The sequence below is a fragment of the Stegostoma tigrinum genome, chromosome 17 (genome assembly GCF_030684315.1).
Source record: "Stegostoma tigrinum isolate sSteTig4 chromosome 17, sSteTig4.hap1, whole genome shotgun sequence".
NCBI lineage: Eukaryota > Metazoa > Chordata > Chondrichthyes > Orectolobiformes > Stegostomatidae > Stegostoma > Stegostoma tigrinum.
The window spans coordinates 34,451,586-34,477,126 of NC_081370.1; the positions used below are offsets into that span (position 1 = coordinate 34,451,586).

The 25,541-nt window shown below is 43.3% G+C and overlaps 1 protein-coding gene across 1 annotated transcript in view; it reads left to right on the forward strand.

The window, feature by feature from the left end:
* The first annotated feature begins 26 nt into the window (after window positions 1–26).
* Window positions 27–25,541, forward strand: part of LOC125459500 (uncharacterized) — a 37,870-nt gene continuing 12,355 nt past the window's right edge. Inside the window, exons 1-6 of the mRNA XM_059652066.1 lie at window positions 27–205; window positions 7,556–7,909; window positions 9,919–10,245; window positions 12,992–13,108; window positions 18,010–18,429; window positions 24,469–24,831. Coding sequence (XP_059508049.1) covers window positions 133–205; window positions 7,556–7,909; window positions 9,919–10,245; window positions 12,992–13,108; window positions 18,010–18,429; window positions 24,469–24,831 — 1,654 coding nt within the window. The 5' untranslated portion in view covers window positions 27–132. The remainder of the gene's footprint in view (window positions 206–7,555; window positions 7,910–9,918; window positions 10,246–12,991; window positions 13,109–18,009; window positions 18,430–24,468; window positions 24,832–25,541) is intronic.

Sequence of the window (25,541 nt, forward strand, 5' to 3'; positions counted from 1 at the left end):
GGACAGTCGGCTCCGCCCGAGCCCGGTGAAAGTGAAACTCGGGCCGAGCGGAAGCTGCCCGTTGGTGTGCTGTCGGGTTTACAACGAGAGAAGCGCCGGATCGGGTCACGCACACACACACAGAGAGGGGCCATGGGCCCGGTGAGGAGCTCGCTGCCGCCTCTGGTCCCGGTGTTAGCACTGCTGACCCTGGTACCGCACTCAGGTAAAGGTCGGGGATGGGATGGGATGGGGGAAAGCGGCCATTCGGCCGGGCTGGGGGATCAAAGTTGCTACAGATTTGTGGCTGGCCGAGTAAAAATGAAAGCAACAACTTGGCGATCGTTGACCCGCGAGCCACGCCGTGCTTCTGGGCAAGTCAGAAGGGGAGAAGGTAGAACATGCTGGTCTGACCTGTACAGCTCACAGCAGTACTTTCATTTCCAGTTATCACTTTAGGCTTCCCAGAGGGATGAAACTATTCATTTCGACCCACCCGGATCCCAACAGACTTACCCATTCCCACACTTTGCCCGATTCCCTTTAGAATGGTGAGAGCTTTCGAGGATGTCCGGGTTTGGGCTTTGTGAGGATTGTTGTATGTGGGACTAACCAGGAGGCGAGGAGACACGCCTGCAAAAGGAGGGGACACTAAATCCAAGTTCAGCAGGGCTAAAGCCCTTTCTTGTCCAGCGCTATACCGTTTAGTACTACGCAATGAAATTGTAGTAGGTGTAAAAGTAAATACTGGAGGGTGTGTGAATTCCTTGAGGTGCAATGGCAGTATCTTTGTCTTAGGAGGTCCAGATTCAAGTGCCACCTGTTCAAGAGGTGTGTAATAACATCTCAGAACAAGTTCATTAGAAATATCTAAATCATCTCATGGAAAGATTTAAAAAAACTGGAATGGGAAGGCAGGGATAATGGGAACTGCAGATGCTGGAGAATCCAAGAGAACAAAGTGTGAAGCTGGATGAACACAGCAGGCCAAGCAGCATCTCAGGAGCACAAAAGCTGACGTTTCGGGCCTAGACCCTTCATCAGAGAGGGGGATGTGATGAGGGTTCTGGAATAAATAGGGAGAGAGGGGGAGGCGGACCGAAGATGGAGAGAAAAGAAGATAGATGGAGAGGGGAGTATAGGTGGGGAGTTAGGGAGGGGATAGGTCAGTCCAGGGAAGATGGACAGGTCAAGGAGGTGGGATGAGGTGGTAGGAAATGGAGGTGCAGCTTGGGGTGGGAGGAAGGGATGGGTGAGAGGAAGAACAGGTTAGGGAAGCAGAGACAAGTTGGACTGGTTTTGGGACGCAGTGGGGGGGGAGAGGGGATGAGCTGGGCTGGTTTTGGGACGCAGTGGGGGGGGGAGGGGATGAGCTGGGCTGGTTTTGGGACGCAGTGGGGGGGGGAGGGGATGAGCTGGGCTGGTTTTGGGACGCAGTGGGGGGGGGGGGCGGGAGGGGAAGAATTGGGCTGGTTTTGGGATGCAGTGGGGGAAGGGGAGGCTTTGAAGCTTGTGAAGTCCACATTGATAGCATTGGGCTGCAGGGTTCCCAAGCGGAATATGAGTTGCTGTTTCTGCAACCTTTGGGTGGCATTGTTGTGGCACTGCAGGAGGCCTATGATGGACATGTCGTCTAAGGAATGGGAGGGGGAGTTAAAATGGTTCGCGACTGGGAGGTGCAGTTGTTTATTGCGAACCGAGTGGAGGTGTTCTGCAAAGTGGTCCCCAAACCTCCGCTTGGTTTCCCCAATCTAGAGGAAGCCCAAAACCAGCCCAGTTCTTCCCCTCCCCCCACTGCATCACAAAACCAGCTCAGCCCATCCCCTCCCCCCACTGTATCCCAAAACCAGTCCAGCCTGTCTCTGCTTCCCTAACCTGTTCTTCCTCTCACCCATCCCTTCCTCCCACCTCAAGCCGCACCTCCATCTCCTACCTACTAACCTCATCCCGCCTCCTTGACCTGTCCGTCTTCCCTGGACTGACCTATCTCCTCCCTACCTCTATTCCCCTCTCCACCTATCTTCTTTTCTCTCCATCTTCGGTCCGCCTCCCCCTCTCTCCCTATTTATTCCAGAACCCTCACCCCATCCCCCTCTCTGATGAAGGGCCTAGGCCCAAAACGTCAGCTTTTGTGCTCCTGAGATGCTGCTTGGCCTGCTGTGTTCATCCAGCTTCACACTTTGTTCTCTTGGATTCTCCAGCATCTGCAGTTCCCATTATCTCTGATCCCCCAACTCTGTGCCTGGTCCCACCTGTTCTGGAGGTGTCTAATAATATCTCTGAACAGGTTAATTAGAAAATATCTTAAACTGGCTTCAAGTCTCAACTGCTCTAGATTTGTGTAATAACATTTCTGAACAAGTTGTTGAAAAAATATTTAAAGACAGTTGTTTGGAGTATAATATCTCCACCACAATTCTAATTTAACACCATCCCTCTCTTTCTGCCCTTTCTTATTTGTTTATGCTACATTGCTCATGGTGGTTGTGTTTCCAAAAAGAGATGTAAAATGAGCTTGCGATTTAGCTGCTAATGTTAGATATTGCAAATCAATGGCCAGATATGTTTATCTTATCATTTTTTTGCCTATTAGATTGTGTTCCTTTACTTGGCTTGAATGAAGAGATAGAGAAGATAATTTAATAACAAGACAGAACTTTTGGTCTATCAGGACCAAATAAAGCAAACCATTGATACTCCTAAGACCTATAATCATGATAAGTTAAATATAAATCAATTATAAAATGCCCATTAGTTAGCAGGTATGTCTAAGTCCGATCTACTGGATTGGCTCAGCCATTCACACAGTGTATGGGTTATCAATTTCACTCACAAGGTCCTCTGTTACAGAATTTTATGCCTTTTTAGGGATTTAAGCTGATTGCCAGCCAAGAGCGGTGCTTAATCAATCCACCAATGGGCACTGTCTTCATGAAAAATGGCATGTTTCTGCTGAGCCTCTTCAACTCTGCTTATGATGGGTCTGGATGATGTAGGCCCAGTATTATGCTCAAGTAACACAAACATCCGTAACTGTGTTTAACTATACCTATCATCTGGGTATAGATTTGTCTCCTTTTGCTTACCTGCATCACACCATCAGTTTTAGCCTTCCCGGAAGCCTTGGTTTGCAATCTTAATTTCAGCCTTACTTCCCATGTCAACTGGAAGGTACTGTTTCTTATCTTAGCTTCCCGTTTCAGTTAGGATTTGTCTCAGGAAAAGAAAGTTTATAAACACTTAAGAGCCATAGGGATGTACAGCATGGAAACATATCGTTGCATATTCTAAATTAAACTAGTCCCGTTTGACAGCATTTAGCCCATATCCCTCCAAACCCTTCCTGCTCATATACTCATCCAGATGTTTTTTAAATGTTGTTTATTGTACCAGCCTCTACCACATCCTCTGGCAGCTCGTTCTATACACGCAGCACCCTGTGCGCGAACAAGTTGCCTCTTGGGTCCTTTTAAAATCTTTCTCCTCTCACCTTAAACCTGTGCCCTCTGGTTTTGTTCTCCCCTAGCCTGGGGAAAAATCCTTGACTATTATAGCAAGGAGACCAAAATTAGATGCAGTATTACAAAAGTGGCCTAAACAATGTTCTGTACAGACACAAAATGACCTCCCAGCTCCTATACTCAATGCACTGACCAATAAACATACCAAATACCTTCTTCACTAATTAAAAACTGAAAGAGCTGCGGGTGCTGTAAATCAGGAACAAAAACGAAGTTGCAGGAAAAGCTTAGCATCTGGCAGCATCTGTGAAGAAAAGAAATCAGAGTTAACGTTTCAGGCCCGGTGGCCCTTCCTCAGAACTGATGACCGGACCCGAAATGTGAACTTTGATTTTTTTTTTTCCTTCACAGACGCTGCCAGATCTGCTGCGCTTTTCCAATAACTTTGTCTTTGTATCTTCTTCACTACCCCGTTTACCTGCAACTCCACTTTCAATGAATTATGAACCTGCATTCCAGGGTCACTTTGTTAGGCGAAACTCCACAGGCCCTTACGATTAAGTGTTTAAGTCCTGTCCTACCAAAATGAGCACCTCACGTTTATCTAGATTAAACTCCATCTGCCAGTTCTTGGCTCATCAACCCATCTGATCCAAGTTCCATTGTACTGGAGAGGAATATTATCCATCTGAGTTGCAGGCAACATGAGGATATTATTGAAGAGAGAGATAATGATATCAATGAATTTCAGCACTGTTGAGGTATCGAGTACATTGGATCAGCTAATCAAATCAAAAGACATGTGCCTTTGGTTGTTTGTGAGCATTTGCTGAACATTCTGAGTGCGTTAATGGCTGCAGAAATGATCAAATTAAAATAATCAGTTGAGTTCATTATGTAAGATAACAAGCTGTAGAGCTGGATGAACACAGCAGGCTGAGCAGGAAAGCTGACGTTTGGATCGAGACCCTTCTTCAGAAACGTCAGCTTTCCTGCTCCTCTGATGCTACTTGGCCTGCTGTGTTCATCCAGCTCTACACCTTGTTATCTCAGATTCTCCAGCACTGGCAATACCTACTGTCTCAAGTTCATTATGTAGGTCATTGACTGTTGCCAGAAGGGATATGCATTAAAATGCAGTAATCTGTCCATTTCAAACGAAAATAGTATTTTAAACCCCCCTGTACATTTTAAAAAATTTGCTCAGGAGTTTGATAAGTAACATAGAAGGAACAAAGAGGATTGGTGAGAGCAGGGTAGTGGATGTGATCTATATGGACTTCAGTAAGGCATTCGACAAAGTTCCTCATGCAGACTGGTTAGCAAGATTACATCACACAAAATACAAGGAGAGCTAGCCCTTTGGATACAGAACTGGCTCAAAGGTAGAAAACAAGAGGGTGGGTCTGACACTTCCGCCATCTACAATCTGACCCCACCACCCAAGACAATTTTCCATCCCCACCCTTGTCTGCCTTCCGGAGAGACCACTCTCTCTGTGACTCCCTTGTCCGCTTCACACTCCCCTCCAACCCCACCATGCCCGGCACCTTCCCCTGCAACCGCAGGAAGTGCTACACTTGCCCCCACACCTCCTCCTCACCCCCATCCCAGACCCCAAGATGACTTTCCATATTAAGCAGATGTTCACCTGCACATCTGCCAATGTGGTATACTGTATCCACTGCACCCGGTGTGGCTTCCTCTACATTGGGGAAACCAAGTGGAGGCTTGTGGACCGCTTTGCAGAACGCCGACGCTCGGTTCACATCTGCAGCTCCCAGTCGCGAACCATTTTAACTCCCCGTCCCATTCTTCAGATGACATGTCCATCATAGGCCTCCTGCAGTGCTACAATGATGCCAATTGAAGGTTGCAGGAACAGCAACTCATATTCCGCTTGGGAACCCTGCAGCCCAATGCTGTCAATGTGGACTTCACAAGCTTCAAAATCTCCCCTTCCCCCACTGCATCCCAAAACCAGCCCAGCCTGTCCCCGCCTCCCTAACCTGTTCTTCCTCTCACCTATCCCTTTCTCCCACCTCAAGCTACACCTCCATTTCCTACCGACTAACCTCATCCCGCCTCCTTGACCTGTCCATCTTCCCTGGACTGACCTCTCCCCACCTACACTTTCCTCTCCACCTATCTTCTTTTCTCAATCTTTGGTCCACCTCTCCCTCTCTCCCTATTTATTCCAGAATCCTCTCCCCATCCCCCTCTCTGATGAAGGGTCTCGGCCCGAAATGTCAGCTTTTGTGCACCTGAGATGCTGCTTGGCCTGCTGTGTTCATCCAGCTCCACACTTTGTTATCCTGGTGGTGATGGAGTGTTGCTTTGCAGACTGGAGACTTGTGACTAGCAGTGTGCCCCAAGGATCGGTGCTGGGCGCACTGTTTTTTGTCATTTATGTAAAATGATTTTGATTCCTGCATTGGAACGTAGAAGATATGGTTGGTAGGTTGCAGATGACACTAACATTGGTATAGTGGACAGTGAAGAAGGTTACCTCAGCGTACAACAGAATCTTGATCAATGGACAATGGGCTGAGAAGTAGCAGATGGAGTTTAATTTAGATAAATGTGAGATACTGCATTTTGGAAAGGCAAACCAGGGCAGCATTTTTGGACTTTTGGGGAGTGTTGCTGAACAAAGTGGCCTTGGAGTGCAGGTTCACAGTCCCTTGAAAGTGGAGTCGCATGTAGACAGGATTGTGAAGAAGGCGTATGGTATGCTTGCCTTTATTGGTCAGTGCTTTGAATATAGGAGTTGTGGGGTTATGTTGTGCCTTTATGGAACATCGGTTAGGTCACTTTTGGAATACTGCATGCAATTCTGGTCTCCCTCCGACATGAAGGATGTTGTGAAACTTGAAAGGGTTCAGAAAAGGTTTAGAAGGTTGTTGTCAGGGTTGGAGAGTTTGAGCTATAGGCAGAAGCTAAAGGGGCTGGGGCTATTTTCCCTGGAGCATCAGAGGCTGAGGGGTGACCTTTGTAGAGGTTTGTAAAATCATGAGGGGAGTGGATATGGTGAATAGCCAAGGATTTTTCCCCGCAGTGGTGGGGTGGGGGGGGGGGGGGGGGGTGTCCAAAAGCAGAGGGCACAGGTTTAAGGTGAGAGGAGAAAGATTGAAAAGGGGCCTAAGGGGCGACTTGTTTACACAGAGGGTAGTGCTTGTATGGAATGAGATGCCAGAGAAAGTGGTGGAGGCTGCTACAATAAATAACATTTAAAAGACTTCTGGATAGGTATATGAAAAGGAAGGGTTTAGAGGGATATGGGCCAAATGCTGGCAAGTGGGACTAGTTTAATTTAGGATATCTAGTTGGCATGGACGCTTTGGAGTGAAGGGTCTGCTTCCATGCTGTACAACCCTATGATTCGAAGTAATGTTCCTATGTTATTTTCTTCAACGGCAACACCTTGGCTACTGGAACTGCCTTTCAGAACAACCAGCACCTTTTTGTTTGTAGTACAAATAGTTTGAAATTGAAAATTTGTTTTGAAAGTTCAGGATAACAAGCTTCAGTAACATTATCTTTGTTGAAATTCCATACAACAGCTTGCTGTTAGGATAGTTGACTGAAATCTTGGTTAAAGAGCAATGCTTTGAGCCTCATCATAAGGAAAAAAGAGACGTGAAGAAGTTTAGGAAGGTGTTCCAGAGCTTGAAGTCTTTCCACATTAAGACATCCCTGTTGGTTGTGGGAGTGATTAAAATTACAGATGAACAAGAGTACAAGAATTGAAGTATCGAGATCTCACAGGGTTGAAAGTTCAGAGAAGGTTATAGAGATAAGGACGCCATGGTGAGATCTGAAACTAAAGAGATCTTGCCAGACCAAGCACACAGGTTAAACTAAATAAAGGAAAAACAGGCTAGGCATGAGATGGGTTATGGGTAGCAAAATTTGGAATGTATTGAGCAAATGAGGGAGGAGAAGAAGGGATTATGTTGGTAGTGTTCGATGAAACATAGGATAAGCCACTGTCAAGCTGTTTAACTTAGTTATTTTCATGGTGTACATTCTTTCTTTGTAAGTCAAAATACATTTTAGAAAGTCTTGTTGGATGGGCACTAACAAAACAGTTTTATTTTCTTTTTAAATCTCAGAAAGCAAGGTGACATTGAAAGACAGTCCAAGTTTTGTGCAAGTAGTACGTAATGAAAATGGTCTTCTAGAATGCGAAATTGCTGAATTCAGCGGATCCAAAATGACTCTGCAGAACTCGAGCGTTTTATGGTCTTTCACTAATGGTGCTGAAAAATCAAATGCCTTTGTCTACATTTCTGGAGTAATAAGAGAGAAATGGAAAGAAGCAGAGCTATTGAGCAGCTCTATTACACATGGAAACATGTCGCTGTTGCTAAAAGATGTTGCTTATAAACATGCTGGACAATACCAATGCGAAGTTTACATTCCACCAAATGATAAAGCCACTAAGACAGTAACACTTGAAGTAATAGGTAAAAAGATTTATTTGTTGTATTGTAAATCATACCACATTTCAGTGCATTACAATGCCTTCAGTTTAATATATTTTGACAATATGTCTTTATTGCTTTGGAAATGTAATCTTACCAAGAAAATTTTCACATGCCGTGTCTTACCACTGTCTTCAAACATAAAGTACTGTGAATGCTGGAAGTACTTAGCAGGTCAGGCAAAATCTTAGGACAAAAATAGTATTAACGTGTCAGATTGATTATCAGTCATCAAAAGTTACTTTTAAAATAACAAGTGGTTCGCTCATAGTGTGTAATACTTTTTGATTATATCCACGTACTCATTAATGATCCGGTAATGCCTGTTTTTACAAAGTTGCTATCTGAACTATCAATTCTCAACCAGATATTGAAAGTTTATTTGTATGATGCATTGTAAATTAACATTTAATGACTGAACCAAAAGTAGCAAATTCTGTAAAGTGTTTGCATTTGTGGGGAGGGAAAATATATTTTGGTGAAGATGCCTACACAATCTGTGATTAAGAATGTAGCATTTAAAATGAAAGTTTAGAAAGCATTTTTTTTTTGCAGCTTTCATCCCAGTGGAGGTGAAAGGGAATTTTAGAGATTTTCCTTCTCCTTCACTTGCATGCCAGGGCCATCTGTTCCTTCTGGCATATCACAACTGGTACAAGAGTAGGAATTAATAACAAATTCTTTTCACTTTTCAACTAGTCATGCAGTATTTAAGTCCCACTGCATATTTTTGAAATAGTTCCTTTATTAACTTGGGGTGTTGGTTTATTGTCTAATCTGAATGATGATACCTCCAATAATATTACATGGAACTTTTTGTTATGTTGAAGACATGTATCACGTCACCTTATAGTGTTCAGACTTCTAGGGGGGGAAATAAAAGGTCTTTTAGGTATTTCCAGGTGGTTAGAACCTCTCGGTTGCAGTAACATCCTTGTGAATATCTGTTTTTATAATATGGAAACCAGAAATAGGCACATTACTTAAAATGAGATCATAATCAGATTACATGATCAGGTTACTATGCAAATTTAACACACTTTTACAATTCTAAATTTCTAGAAATGCATTTCAGTGCTTGAGATGTGGCCTTTTAATGATTATCTGCAAGCCCCAAAACCTCTTTCTCCTCTATCCCACTTTGACTTTATCTAGCCTATATGTGACCCTATGTTATTATTATGCAATGTCATGCTTATCTGAATTCATTTCCTGTGTGTTAATTTGGATGCAAGTTCATTAACATATATTTTAGACACATTCTTCATTTTCTGTTTTTTTGCACTGTCATTTGCAAATTTCAAAATTGTATTTCTGGTTCCAGAGTACTAATTGCTAATATAATCAGGGCGGCACAGTGGCACAGTGGTTAGCACTGCAGCCTCACAGCGCCAGGGACCTGGGTTCAATTCCCACCTCGGGCGACTGTCTGTGTGGAGTTTGCACATTCTCCCTGTGTCTGCGTGGGTTTCCTCTGGGTGCTCCGGTTTCCTCCCACAGTCCAAAGATGTGCAGGTTAGGTGGATTGGCCATGCTAAATTGCCCGTCGTGTTCAGTGGTGTGTGGGTTATAGGGGGATGGGTCTGGGTGGGATGCTTCAAGGGGCGGTGTGGACTTGTTGGGCCAAAGGGCCTGTTTCCACACTGTAGGGAATCTAATTAATCTAATCAAAATTAAGAACATCGGTGGCTCCAATGCCAGCCTCTGAGAAACACCACTTCTCACTGTTTGTCTGTCTGATCTGCAACTCCTAATCCATATGTTCTGCTAGCCACTTGGCCACCTGTGAACTTCCTATCTTAACATGAGAACCTTATTACTTGTCCTGAAGTTCTGTGGCACTGTTTCCTTTATTGATGTTCGTCAACTGATATATTTATTTAATAGGTGCTCAGCTGTATCTTCACTATGCATAGATCCAGTCAATGCATTAGTTTTGAAGTATAGTTGCAATTATTAGTGATACTAACATACCTTTTGTATTTTGGTAGCACGACCTACAGTAATAGTGACTTCAGAAAAAACTGTGGAAGTTGGAACAGGTGGCGAGATGGCTTTAAGTTGTCAGTTAAGTGGATATTTTCCTTGTGAAAGCAATACTGAATGGCTACAGACAACCCCAGCACAAGGAAAACTGAGAGTGTTGACTGATGTTTGCATTGCCCCGCCGGTCAAAAACCCTGATGGAACGTGTAACATAAGCACTGAAGTTAGATTAGAGCCTGGAGTAGAAGACATTGGCAGCACTTTCACATGCCGTGTCTTTCATAAGTCTTTTACAAAACCATACCAGGTAGAAGCTTTGGTGACTTTGAAAGGTGAGTTGCAATAATTTTAGCTTTTCTTTATTAAAATACTCAGTCTAAAGCATTTTGGTTAAATTAATTTAACTGTTAACTTTTCTTGTGGACATAATCAAATGTGAAGCTTTTGGAATGGATTCGTTTGATACTGACAGGCTAGTGAAATTTTTAACTTCCTTGTATTCTTAAAATTTATTTTTACAAAACATGAAATAAAACTCAAGTAACGTCTATAAATCTGAGCAAATTAGATTGCATGTATATTGTGATTAATAACCCTTACTTTACAGTGGTTTTGTGCATGTTATGTGTTTTAAGTACAGATAGTCCCTGAATTAGAAGACTCATATTTACAAGTGCCATCCCACATGTGGTTTTAATTTTAAAGACCCGACATGTGAACCCTTCCTGTAACAAAAGCTGCTTTCAATTGCCATCCATTATGTTCCGACTTGCAAGCAATTTGACTTGTGGACTTCAGAATGGAACACATTTGCAGCTGGGGCTTTCCTGCATTATTTGTGTTCAATCTAATAAATTTGACACCTGTTCCATACTAAATACCTATTTATGCCATACATGTGATTTGATGACTTTTCAGGATTCTTGCAAAAAGCTTAATTGTACGTTGTTTAATGGATTTTAATTTTCCATTTAATTGCGTTAACAAATCTTTCTGGTGGAAAGGTAGCCAACGATTGTTCCAGTACTTTGGAATCAATTTTAATGAAGATGTTTAGAGTTTAAAATTAAATATAGTATACAGCACTAAGTGAAGCCAAATGGCTGAACAATAATGTTATTAGTTGTTGACTTGCTCGCCGAGCTGGTAAGTTTGTTCACAATTCACCATACTGTGTAACATCATCAGTGTGCCTCCGGTGAAACAACAGTGTTCTGTCACACTTGCCATTTGCGTCTTGGTTTGTTGGGGTGGGTGGCATCACTTCCAGATTTTTTTTTTAGTGATTAGTATATGGGGTCCAGCTCGACATGTTTGTTAATGGAGTTCTGCTTTGAGTGCCAGGCTTCCAGGAATTCTCGTGCATGTCGTTCCTTGGCCACGTTGTCCCAGTCGAGTTAGTGTCCCTCTCTGTCCAAGTGTATCTCATTTCAATACACATGAACAAAGAGGAACAGCAGTTCGACTGGGACAGTATTATCCCCCTAGGACCAGCCAAGCAACGACACGCACAAGAATTCCTGGAGGCTTGATACTCAATCCAGAACTCTGTTAACAAACATGTCGAGCTGGACCCCATGTACCAATCACTAAGAAGCCAATCCGGAAGTGATGCCACCCACCCCAACAAACCAAGACACAAATAGCAAGTGGGACAGAACACTGATGCTTCACCAGACATGCACTGATGATGTTACCTAGCATGGTGACAAAATGTTTGCAAACAAACTTACCAGCTCGGTGAGCAAGTTGACAACCCAAGCTACAAATCTTCTCAAAAACCTTGAATACTGTTCGTATTTATAACCACGTTAACTTTCTCCCATTTTTATCTACCTTTGCTCATCCTTTTAAGTATATATTTTCTTAGTTTTTTCAACTATGTACTTGTCTAGTTGCCTGTGTTATCTGTCTCACTTGCTGTGGCAGAGAGTTCCTCACTTCAACTACTTTCTTGACTGAAGAAATTTTATTTATTTTCTCATTCGATTTATTAGTCACTTCCTTTGTACTTGTGGTTCTTAGTTTTCAACCCTCCTACATGTGAAAATATTGTTTCCATTTCTACCTTGTCCGAACAACTTATAATTTTAAACATCTCTTTAAGGCCACTTGTAAGTATTTGTTTTTTGAAAGGTGAAGATCCCAACCTATTCAATCTTTTCTCAATTAATGTGATCTCAGTTCTGTTACCATGCTTGTAAACATACTTCACACTTTGAATGGTACTTCTATATCCTTTTTTGTAATAGGCTACCAGAGCTATGCATTCTGCATGCAGCCTGACCAGGTTCCTATACACATTTAACAAGTGTATCACCTCTCAAACCAATCCCATGGTTTACCTGACACATTTAATAGTTTTGTTCCCATGCTGCTTTCATTGATTTGTTCACCTATTTCACTGGATCCCTTTGTACTTTCACTGCATTTAAAAGAAATAAACTACAGGTGACATTTCTGTATTTTTGTTCAATTGAGTTCATTACGTTTATTGATGTCAGGTAACAATCAGCTGTTCAGGTTTTCAGATTTGATGTTCTGTTGCATTTTTTTTAGTGTCAGCTAAGCTTACTGTTTTATATCACTTGCAAATTTTGATTTGAAGTTCCTTATTCCTCAGCCTAAAGCATCAGTTTTCTTGCAAATGCATTCACAAAATGTGAGTGTGCAGGCTGTTTACTGCCCATCCCTTTAAAATGGTGGTGAGCTGCCTTCTGAAATCCCTGCAGTCCATTTGTTGTAGGTGGCCCCATAATGACTTTAGGAAGGGAGGACCAAGCTTTTGAATCAGTGACATTGAAGTAATGCAAATTATGAGTAACATTGATCCTATGTTGATTTTTGTGCAAATGCATTTCCATTAGAAAAGACCTGTTTTCCGAGTATTACAACTGGATTTAAAACAATGAGATGTGCATGTGTAAAAATTAGAACCTTGTTTTTGTGCATATTAATTGGATTGCTCAGAACTGAGGTAAGTATTTCTCTATTATACTTCACACAATAATACAGTATTACACTAGTGGAATGATTAAAATAGCTAACTGTAAGAAATATGTAACTTTTCTTTTGCAGAAGCAGAAATTCATTTGTCCAAAGCTTCAATAATCGGAAGCATTATTGGGAGCATCATTACTTCTGTTCTTGTACTCGGACTAGGAATTTATTTCTATATGCGATTCTATTATAAAGGTAAAGCCACATTCTGGGTCTTGTGCGCTACTTCAGACACTTTGGGGGATAAACTGGAGCAAATTGACTCAAAGGAAATAAAATGTGAGGCTGGATGAACACAGCAGGCCAAGCAGCATCTCAGGAGCACAAAAGCTGACGTTTCGGGCCTGGACCCTTCATCAGAGAGGGGGATGGGGGGAGGGAACTGGAATAAATAGGGAGAGAGGGGGAGGCGGACCGAAGATGGAGAGTAAAGAAGATAGGTGGCGAGGGTGTAGGTGGGGAGGTAGGGAGGGGATAGGTCAGTCCAGGGAAGACGGACAGGTCAAGGAGGTGGGATGAGGTTAGTAGGTAGCTGGGGGTGCGGCTTGGGGTGGGAGGAAGGGATGGGTGAGAGGAAGAACCGGTTAGGGAGGCGGAGACAGGTTGGATTGGTTTTGGGATGCAGTGGGTGGGGGGGAAGAGCTGGGCTGGTTGTGTGGTGCAGTGGGGGGAGGGGATGAACTGGGCTGGTTTAGGGATGCAGTGGGGGAAGGGGAGATTTTGAAACTGGTGAAGTCCACATTGATACCATATGGCTGCAGGGTTCCCAGGCGGAATATGAGTTGCTGTTCCTGCAACCTTCGGGTGGCATCATTGTGGCAGTGCAGGAGGCCCATGATGGACATGTCATCAAGAGAATGGGAGGGGGAGTGGAAATGGTTTGCGACTGGGAGGTGCAGTTGTTTGTTGCGAACTGAGCGGAGGTGTTCTGCAAAGCGGTCCCCAAGCCTCCGCTTGGTTTCCCCAATGTAGAGAAAGCCGCACCGGGTACAGTGGATGCAGTATATCACATTGGCAGATGTGCAGGTGAACCTCTGCTTAATGTGGAATGTCATCTTGGGGCCTGGGATGGGGGTGAGGGAGGAGGTGTGGGGACAAGTGTAGCATTTCCTGCGGTTGCAGGGGAAGGTGCCGGGTGTGGTGGGGTTGGAGGGCAGTGTGGAGCGAACAAGGGAGTCACGGAGAGAGTGGTCTCTCCGGAAAACAGACAGGGGTGGGGATGGAAAAATGTCTTGGGTGGTGGGGTCGGATTGTAAATGGCGGAAGTGTCGGAGGATAATGCGTTGTATCCGGAGGTTGGTAGGGTGGTGTGTGAGAACGAGGGGGATCCTCTTGGGGCGGTTGTGGCGGGGGCGGGGTGTGAGGGATGTGTCGCGGGAAATGCGGGAGACGCGGTCAAGGGCGTTCTCAATCACCGTGGGGGGGAAGTTGCGGTCCTTAAAGAACTTGGACATCTGGGATGTGCGGGAGTGGAATGTCTTATCGTGGGAGCAGATGCGGCGGAGGCGGAGGAATTGGGAATAGGGGATGGAATTTTTGCAGGAGGGTGGGTGGGAGGAGGTGTATTCTAGGTAGCTGTGGGAGTCGGTGGGCTTGAAATGGACATCAGTTACAAGCCCACTTCCTACAGACTAAGGGGGTGGCCATGGGCACCCGCATGGGCCCCAGAATCTGGACTCCATTTTCTCCCCTTTGGTCCAGGAACTCCCCACCTATGTCCGTGACACCACCCACGCCCTCCACCTCCTCCAGGACTTCCAATTCCCTGGCCCCCAACACCTCATATTCACCATGGACGTCCAGTCCCTGTACACCTGCATTCCGCATGGAGATGGCCTCAAGGCCCTCCGCTTCTTCCTGTCCCGCAGGCCCGACCAGGCCCCCTCCACCGACACTCTCATCCGCCTAGCGGAACTCGTCCTCACACTCAACAACTTCTCTTTTGACTCCTCCCACTTCCTACAGACTAAGGGGGTGGCCATGGGCACCCGCATGGGCCCCAGCTATGCCTGCCTCTTTGTAGGTTACGTGGAACAGTCCATCTTCCGCACCTACACAGGCCCCAAACCCCACCTCTTCCTCCGGTACATTGATGACTGTATTGGCGCCGCCTCTTGCTCCCCAGAGGAGCTCGAACAGTTCATCCACTTCACCAACACCTTCCACCCCAACCTTCAGTTCACCTGGGCCATCTCCAGCACATCCCTCACCTTCCTGGACCTCTCAGTCTCCATCTCAGGCAACCAGCTTGTAACTGATGTCCATTTCAAGCCCACCGACTCCCACAGCTACCTAGAATACACCTCCTCCCACCCACCCTCCTGCAAAAATTCCATCCCCTATTCCCAATTCCTCCGCCTCCGCCGCATCTGCTCCCACGATAAGACATTCCACTCCCGCACATCCCAGATGTCCAAGTTCTTTAAGGACCGCAACTTCCCCCCCACGGTGATTGAGAACGCCCTTGACCGCGTCTCCCGCATTTCCCGCGACACATCCCTCACACCCCGCCCCCGCCACAACCGCCCCAAGAGGATCCCCCTCGTTCTCACACACCACCCTACCAACCTCCGGATACAACGCATTATCCTCCGACACTTCCGCCATTTACAATCCGACCCCACCACCCAAGACATTTTTCCATCCCCACCCCTGTCTGTTTTCCGGAGAGACCACTCTCTCCGTGACTCCCTTGTTCGCTCCACACTGCCCTCCAACCCCACCACACCCGGCACCTTCCCCTGCAACCGCAGGAAATGCTACACTTGTCCCCACACCTCCTCCCTCACCCCCATCCCAGGCCCCAAGATGACATTCCACATTAAGCAGAGGTTCACCTGCACATCTGCCAATGTGATATACTGCATCCACTGTACCCGGTGCGGCTTTCTCTACATTGGGGAAACCAAGCGGAGGCTTGGGGACCGCTTTGCAGAACACCTCCGCTCAGTTCGCAACAAACAACTGCACCTCCCAGTCGCAAACCATTTCCACTCCCCCTCCCATTCTCTTGATGACATGTCCATCATGGGCCTCCTGCACTGCCACAATGATGCCACCCGAAGGTTGCAGGAACAGCAACTCATATTCCGCCTGGGAACCCTGCAGCCATATGGTATCAATGTGGACTTCACCAGTTTCAAAATCTCCCCTTCCCCCACTGCATCCCTAAACCAGCCCAGTTCATCCCCTCCCCCCACTGCACCACACAACCAGCCCAGCTCTTCCCCCCCCACCCACTGCATCCCAAAACCAATCCAACCTGTCTCCGCCTCCCTAACCGGTTCTTCCTCTCACCCATCCCTTCCTCCCACCCCAAGCCGCACCCCCAGCTACCTACTAACCTCATCCCACCTCCTTGACCTGTCCGTCTTCCCTGGACTGACCTATCCCCTCCCTACCTCCCCACCTACACCCTCTCCACCTATCTTCTTTACTCTCCATCTTCGGTCCGCCTCCCCCTCTCTCCCTATTTATTCCAGTTCCCTCCCCCCATCCCCCTCTCTGATGAAGGGTCCAGGCCCGAAACGTCAGCTTTTGTGCTCCTGAGATGCTGCTTGGCCTGCTGTGTTCATCTAGCCTCACATTTTATTATCTTGGAATCTCCAGCATCTGCAGTTCCCATTATCTCTGACTCAAAGGAAGGTTGTTTATGGTTTGGGAGGCAGCATTTTGAAAGCTGCTGTTGCAGCAAAGTCATAGATTTAGCCAATGAAATCTCAAACTTGCTACCCTTTCATTTTTCTGTTTTCACATTATGATAGTCGTTATTAAATGAAAATGATTAGTCTGCCAACAAAGAGTGTTTAATTAAAATGCAAGCTAAAAATGAAATGTGTAATTTGGATAGTTTTCTATGTCCTCTGCTTGGTATATTTGTTTTACCTTTCTTAACACCTCATCTAGCTTTTTCTTTGCTGGTACAGAGTGCTTCTGTTACTCCACCCTAACATTTGCGCTGTCTTACTATACTTTGATCTTTGATCTTGGATCTTGTACTGATGTTGCTGATAGCAATTGCCCAATGCATTCTGGAGTTTACAGTCAATGGATTCTCGAATGTTTAAAAGGGAAGGGAAGTTCAAAAGTCCTAATTGCTTGTTTGAAATAATCTACTTTTTAAGAGGAAGTGAGGATCTTGCTTTCAGTTAGTTAATAATTTTTCCAAAATATAGTTTTTTTTTCTGCTAATGTGAATGGTATCAGATGAGCTGTACTGGTAACATGAGTTATGTTTTAGAGTTTGGTCCACATTTACTCCATTACAAAAGTAGAAAGCACAACTTCAAGTTTACTTGCAGATCCTTTGACATGGCAAAACCATTCTGTATCCTTGAGTGCAGATACGTGATTATCTTTGTCATTTCTCATTTGCTCATTTTTAAAAACAAGTAGTTGTGTTTTATTTTGCAATTTCTTTTCTGTGCCATTGTGTGAATTCCATCTCTAGTTCCCTTTTCTGTTGCTCTATTATCCTCCTCATCTGTAAACTTCTAAATATTATTTTGAACTGCAGCATTGTTGCCCATGACTCTGTTGAAATTGCACATTTTCAGAGAACATTTTTTAATCGTTTTTTTTGAAATTCTTCTTTGCACTTTGCCTATTTATTTTTGTGGTCTCCTGTTTACTGTACAACTACCTTTCCGTAAACTCTAAGTTGCCATAGAAGATGTTTTGCATGCACTTGGAGCAGTGAAATTGTAACTGTGTTCCTCATAAAAATGCCATTTCTCACTCTCAGAAAAACACTCCACCCTCCAATAATCACTTCATTCAAACACATGCCACACATTGTGTGAATCTAAGTATGCAAGCAGTTCATTCCAGTGTTAGTGTAAAGAACAGTTTAGTTAATGGTTAGTAGTTACAAAAGTCTCTGTTCTGACTGAATAATTCCATAAGAGAGTTACTGGTGTTGTAATTTTTAAGGTGGTTTTTGGAAAACTTCAGTGAACCTTAAATTTGAGAATTAAAACAAATAACAATCAATTTTAGAATCAATTGAGGCAAGTTTTAAAACTGGTAAGAATTTTTAGGAAGTGCAAAAGATCACATGAAAAAAATCCTACTTGACATTGTTTTTCAATTCCTAGTTGCGCCATATGTGTCAGAAATTCAAAAACCTGTGAAAGTTATACACCGAGAACCTGCAGAACTTACTTGCCAAGTGTCTGGATTTCAACCTAGTGTTATTACCATTGCCTGGTATTTGAAGAGATTGAAAGATGCTGAAATGAAGTTGATTGCTGAATGGCAGGAAGACAACGTATTCCATTTCCCTTTGAGCAAGGCCAAGAAAATAGGAAAGGCTGAAAAAAAGAATGAAACTGATGATTGGAAAGTCAGGGCAGGCAGGATCCAGAAAAGTGGTGATGGAACTTTCAGCATTTCCAGCGTTCTCGAGATTTATCCTGACATTTTTATGGACAATGAAGCAGAAATCACATGTAAGGTGATACACCCATCTAACAGTGAAGCCATTTGTAAAAAGATCAAACTCCATGTTGATGGAAGTAAGTTTCTTTTAATGATTCAATCAAAAGACATAATTCTGTGAAGTAGAATATATGGACCCTAATGTTCTAATTGATCACAATTACAGTGTCCACTGCCATCATGGCAGATGATGCAAGTGAGCTTCTAAGAGTGTTGTTTTGTATCAGTCTGTCCTGTCTCTGCCTCCATTCTACCGTATTTGCAATATCATATTCCTATTGCTGGCGTATAACTAGAGATGAGGCTGTGACAAAAAATTTTTCTTTTTAAAAAAAAACAGATATTTTTCCCTTTTGTATGAAAGACATCCTGGAATTGTGGAAAAATAGGGCTGGAATTTAAATCTCTAACTCTTTCCCCAAACAGCTGTTAGCATTTGAAATAAAAGAGATGCTCTAGTGGTACTAATTCAGATAAATAAATACAATCTAGTGGCTGTAACTGAGATCTAGGATGACCTAGATTGGGACCTAAATATTGAAGTAGCTAGTGAGATGGTTTGTGCATTGGTTTTAATTTTTGAAAACTCACTGGATTCAGGGAAAATTCCTTCACATTTGTAAATAGCAAATGTAACTCCCCCAGATGGGCATTTGATGTTTAGGAAGAACACAAAGGTAGGAAAGGAGTGACTGTTGACAAACATTAAGATTGATAAGTTCCCAGGGCCAGACCAAATTTATCCGAGGTTGCTCCAGGAAGCGAGAAAGGAGGTTGCTAAGCCGCTGGCGAAGATCTTTGCTTCCTCACTCTCCACGGAAGTCGTACCGGAAGATTGGAGGGAGGCAAATGTTGTTCCTCTTTTCAAGAAAGGGAATAGGGAAATCTCTGGAAATTACAGACCAGTCAGTCTTATGTCTGTGGTCAGCAAGGTTTTGGAAAGAATTGTGAGGGATAGGATTTATGACTATTTGGAAAAGCATAGTGTGATTAAAGGGAGTCAGCATGGCTTTGTGAGGGGCAGGTCATGCCTTCCAAATCTTATTGAGTTCTTTGAGGAAGTCACGAGACAGGCTGACGAGGGTCAAGCAGTGGATGTGGTGTACATGGACTTCAGCAAAGCATTTGATAAGGTTCCCCACAGCAGGCTCATTCATAAAGTCAGGAGGTATGGGATACAGGGTGATTTGGCTGTCTGGATTCAGAATTGGTTGGCTGACAGGAGGCAGAGAGTGCTTGTAGATGGTAAGTATTCTGCCTGGAAGTCAGTGCTGAGTGGTGTCCCACAGGGCTCCGTTCTTGGGCCTCTGCTGTTTGTAGTGTTTATAAATGACTTGGATGAGGAGGTTGAGGGGTGGGTTAGTATGTTTGCTGATTACACAAAGGTTGGAGGTACCGTTGATAGTATCGAGGGCTATTGCAGGATTCAGCGAGACATTGACAGAATGCAGAGCTGGGCTGAGAAATGGCAGATGGAGTTCACTCTGGATAAATGCGAAGTGATGCATTTTGGAAGGTCAAACTTAAATGCTGAATATAGGATTAAAGGCAGGATTCTCGGCAGTGTGGAGGAACAGCGGGATCTTGGTGTTCAAGTGCATAGCTCCCTCAAAGTTGCCACCCAGGTGGATAAGGTTGTTAAGAAAGCATATGGTGTTTTGGCTTTCATTAACAGGGGGATCGAGTTTAAGAGCCGCGAGGTTATGCTGCAGCTCTACAAAACCCTGGTGAGACCACACTTGGAATATTGTGTCCGGTTCTGGTTGCCTTATTATAGGACAGATGTGGAGGCTTTGGAGAGGGTGCAAAGGAGGTTTACCAGGATGCTGCCTGGGCTGGAGGGCTTGTCTTACAAGGAGAGGTTGACTGAGCTTGGACTTTTCTCTCTGGAGAGAAGGAGGAAGAGAGGTGACCTGATCAAGATGTACAAGGTAATGAGAGGCATGGATAGAGTCGATAGCCAGAGACTTTTCCCCAGGGCAGGATTGACTGCCACGAGGGGTCATAGTTTTAAGGTGTTAGAAGGAAGGTATAAAGGAGATGTCAGAGGGAGGTTCTTCACCCAGAGAGTTGTGAGCGCCTGGAATAGTTTACCAGTGGCAGTCGTGGAAGCAGAGCCATTAGTGACATTTAAGCGACTGCTGGACATGCACATGGACAGCAGTGAATTGAGGGGAATGTAGGTTAGGTTATTTTATTTTTGGATGAGGATTATTGCACGGCACAACATCGTGGGCCGAAGGGCCTGTACTGTGCTGTACGTTTCTATGTTCTATGTTCTATAGATTAGAAATAATCTTAGCACAATACATATGAATGACCTAAATTCAGAAAACCAGGATATGGGTACAGATGAGGAACAATGAAGGTAAGAGGTTGCTTGTGGGTATTGCGTAGACGTGCACTAACAGTAACCACGTGGTAGGACAGGGTTTCAAGAAAGAACTAATGGAAGGTTGTCAAAACAGTACAGCAATTATTGTGTAGGGATTTTAACCTCCTATATAGACTGGAAAAAAATCAAGTGAGAAAATGTAGTCTATAGGAGGAATTCATTGAACGTCTTCAGGATAGTTTCTTCAACCAGTTATGTTATGACACCAGTCCGACAGTAGGCTATGCTGCACCTGGTTTTGACCAATGAGATAGGATTAATTATTGATCTCAAAGTGAAAGTTCCCTTGGGTAGCAGTGGGCAGAATATGATTGTATTTATCATACAGTTTAAGGGAGAGTTTAAACAAGGGCACTTCTGTGGGTATCAATGCAGAGCCTGTGAAAGTGAACTAACAATTTATGTTAAGCTATGTTAAGGTAGTAGAGATGCAGTGGCAAACATTTACAGGGATATTCCAGAAGGTTTAGCATAGCCTGCTGTCTGACCAATGCCATAACATACTGATCGAAGAATATATACTTTCCAACAAATAAGAAAAATTTTGTGGGATGGACCCACCATCGTGGTTACTAAAAAACGTCAAACATAATATCGCTGCCTTGGAAAAGCAGCTAACATAATCAAAGACCCCTCCCACCTCAGTTATATACTTTTCCACCCTCTTCCATCGAGCAGAAGATACAAAAGTTGAAAGCACATACCAACAGCTTCAAGAACCGCTTCTTCCTCTCTTTTCAGACTTGTGAACAGACTTCTCATATTAGAGCACCTTCTCTGTAGCTGTGTCACCATATTCTGCATTCTGTTCTATTAATTATTTAAGGTATGATTTGTCTGGATAAATGCAAAACAATGTGACAATAATAAATCAAATCAAATTCAAAGAAAAGGCACATAATTCTGCAAAGGTAGCTGGTAGGATGCAAAAAGTATTAAAAGCAACAAAGAATTACTAAATGTTTAATGAGCAGGGAGAAAATGACAATGAGAGAAAGCCAATAATACAAACAGAATTTTTTTTCAGATAAAAAGGAAAGAGAAACACTAACAAAGTAAGAGTTTGTCCAGTAGCAGATGTGTCTGGGGAATATGGAAGGGAGAATGAAGAGATGGCAGGCAACTAACTAGGGGATTTTGATTCCTCTCTGATGAAGAGCGTACAAGTAACACTCTGGAAATAGCTGTAAATAAGGAATTGAAAAGGAGAGAGGAACTCAAAATTGCAATCACCAGGGAGGTAGGACTGAGTTAGTTGTTGGAACTGATTAATTTGATTAGACTGATTATTGAAACTGTGAGTTGACAAGGCCCCAAATTATGATCAATTTCATTCTAATGCGTTTTAATGCTAAAGTAGTTAGGGCGACACAGTGGTTTAGTGGTTAATTCTGCTGTCTCACAGTGCCAGGGACCCAGTTTCGATCCCAGCCTTGGGTGACTGTGTCTGTCTGTGTGGAGTTTCAATGTTCTCCCTGTGTCTGCATGGGTTTCCTTCAGATGCTTTGGTTTCCTCCCACAGTCCAAAGATGTACAGGTTAGGTCGATTGGCCATGCTAAATTGCTGTGTGTTGTCCAGGGATGTGAAGGCTTGGTGGATTAGCCGTGTGAATTTCAGGCTTACAGGGTTAGGGTGCAGGAATGTGTCTGAGTGGAATGCTGTTTGGAGAGTTGGTGTAGACTGTATGGTCTGAATGGCCTGCTTCCACACTGTAGGGATTTTGAGATGGTTGATGCATTGGTTTTAATTTTGAAAACTCAATGGATTCAGGGAAGATTCCTTCACATTAGAAAACAATCAGTGTAACTCCTTTCGTCAAAAAGAAAAGGCGGAAAGCACAAAGTATGAAACTACAGCCCAGTTAGCTTAATGTCTGTCATAAGGGCAAGTGGAAAAGTTCAAGGTAATCAGGCAGAGCCAGCATGATTTTGTCAACAGGAATCATGTTTAAGTAATTTTATTGGAGTTTTTTGAGGAAGTATAAAGAGGAACCCATTGATTTATTGCACTGAGATTTCTAAAAGGCATTTATTAAGGTTAAAAAAAAATGTCAAAGGGGATTGCAGAAGATAAGAGCTCATGATGTAGGGGTTACATTAGCATGGATAGAAGATTGCATGGTTACCAGGAAGCTGAGAGGAGGAATAAACAGGTCTTCTTTAGGCCGGCAGGATATCACAAGTGATGTACATCGAGATAGGTGCTGAGGTTTCAACTCTTAAACGTTTTTGATGAAGAGATTGAAGTTATGGCAGCTAAACTTGCTGATGACACAAAGACCTATAAGGAGGTGAGTTGTGAAGAGGATCTAAGCATACAAAGAGATATAAATAGATTAAATGATTGAGCAAAGGTCTGTCAAATGGAGTAAAATGTAGGAAAGTGTTATATTGTCCGTTTTGGTGGAAAGAATAAAAAAACTATATTTAAATACTGAAAGGTTGCCGAGCTCTGAGGTGCAGAGGGATCTGGGCATCCTAATGCATGAATCACAAAATGTTAGTATGCAAGTACAGCGAGAAATCAAAGCTGATAGAATGTAATGTTTTATTACGAAGGGATTAAATGTAAGAGTATGAAGTAGTATTTCAGCTATACAGGTACTGGTATCCAGAGTAGCGTGTTCAGTACTGGTCACCATGTTTGTGGAAGGATGTTAATGAGTTGGAAGCTGTTCATAGAAGGTTTTCTAGACCAATACCTGGATTGACCAGATAGCTTTTCTCCCATAAGGCAATGCTCTGGGGTAAAGAAAAATCAGAAATGACTAGATTAAAATGTAGAAGACCCTGAAGGGATCTGACCAGGTTGCTGTCAAAAAGATGTTTCATTTTGTGGTAGAATTTTGAACAAGGGGTCATAGTTTAAGAGTAAGGTGTTGTACACTAAAACAGACATGAGGAAACTTTTTCCCCCTTCTGAGCGTTCAGTATCTTTGGAATAACCTTCCTCAAAAGGCAATGGCTACGGGATCTTCAAGGGTTTTTAATACGGAGCAAGTTATATCTTTAATTTTTTATCCCTCATGTAATCGTCAGTGGTATGCAAGAATGTAGAGTTGACTTTAAAATCAGGTCAGTCATAATCTTACTGAATGGCTGAACAGCCTCAAAGGGTTGACTTGCCTCCTTTTTGTTCCTTGTTTGCATGAGGAAGGTCAATTCAAAGCTTTACCAAATTGAGTTTGATGTGTTTTTGCTAGGCAAGGGTATAGGAAGAAAGTAACTTCTACAATCTAAGGACATGCCCAAGGCACTTTATACTTCAGAAGTACTTTATTAATTATAATCACTGTTGTAGGAAGTGGGTTGTGAAGCCAGGATAAATGGATCGTTTTAAGATTCAAATAAGCCATGATTTAATTGGCTGACAGGATGGGCTTATGGGACTGAATTGCTTCCTACTGCTCCCATGTTGCAAACTGGGCTCTGGGTGACATGATGTTTGTTACGTTTTGCCTTTCCTGAATTTGGAATGGCATTTTTACCATGCCTCCAAATTAGTACAACTGAAAGACAGACAAGAACTCCAGCATGGGTTAGGATGGAGAGCAGACCACTTGAATGATTTCCAAAGAGCTCTAGAAAGGCTGAAAATAAATGGTCACAACACTGTTTTGATTGCATGTGTTTTGGTGAAAAATGTATGGCTTTTAAAGAAAAACTAATGTTTAGAAGTTCTGTATAATTAAAAATGTCTTTTGTTCTTTTCCCTCTTCAGTTCCTCCTAAGTTGGCTCGCATAATTAAGCCGCCTGTGGTGCTGCACAACAGTTCTGTGATGCTGACTTGTCCAATAATTTGTTTCAAGCCACGGCCTGTAAAGATCACATGGTATAAAAATGTGCATGGACAGAAAACCCCTTTGCTGGTTTTAGACAATGCAAATGAAAAAAATATTTTTCCGGATAAATATTCCCATTATATGAGAAGATTTAATTATTCTGACTGCACTGTCAGTGTCTACAGCACAATACGTTTTAATGCAACAATCCAAGAAGAAGATAAAAGTCAGTACTTCTGTGCAGTTGAACACATTGGCTTAACCAATCCAGTAGAGGAACAGGTTCAACTTGATGTAAAAGGTAACACATTGAACACTTAGTTAAAGACAAAATTTCAGTTTCTCTTAAAATGTGGGATCATATTTCCTCTTTCTCTCAGGGTCATGAGTTGGTGGAATTCTCTTCCACAGTGGAGGCAAGGTCCTTGAATATTTCTAAGGCAAAGTTACACAGATTCTTGACTGACAAGGGAGTCAAAAGGGTATGGGAATGTGGGGAAAGCAGAGTTGAGATCACAACAGATTAGCAATGATCTTAAGAAATGACAGAGCAGATTCTCGGGGCTGATTGGTATACTGTGGCTCCTAATTCATGTTTCTTTTTATCAATGTGAAGAATTTCAATACTAGAAAACAGCACAAATTTCCATTCTAGGATTAAGCACTTCCAAGTTTTCAGTTGAGAGTTTGTGACCAGCTATTGTAATCTGGCAATTTCTTAAATTAGTTATCTGTCATGTCCCCTCTGGGTGAAATTATTCAGTGCGTCAGCTTTAGATCCGTGTTCACTAAAAATTGCATTGAGATAACTTCAAGTTTGCTCATGTAGGATACCTGTTAGACATTAAAATGAGTTACATTAATCCTAACATTTTGAATGTTTTGAAATCTAGTTACCAAGGATGAAAGAATAATATGTCGAGTCATGGAGCCACAATTTGATTAAGAAGTACTCTACCTAGCCATCACTGAAAATGAGAGTTCTTCATAACAGGCAATATGTATGTGAAT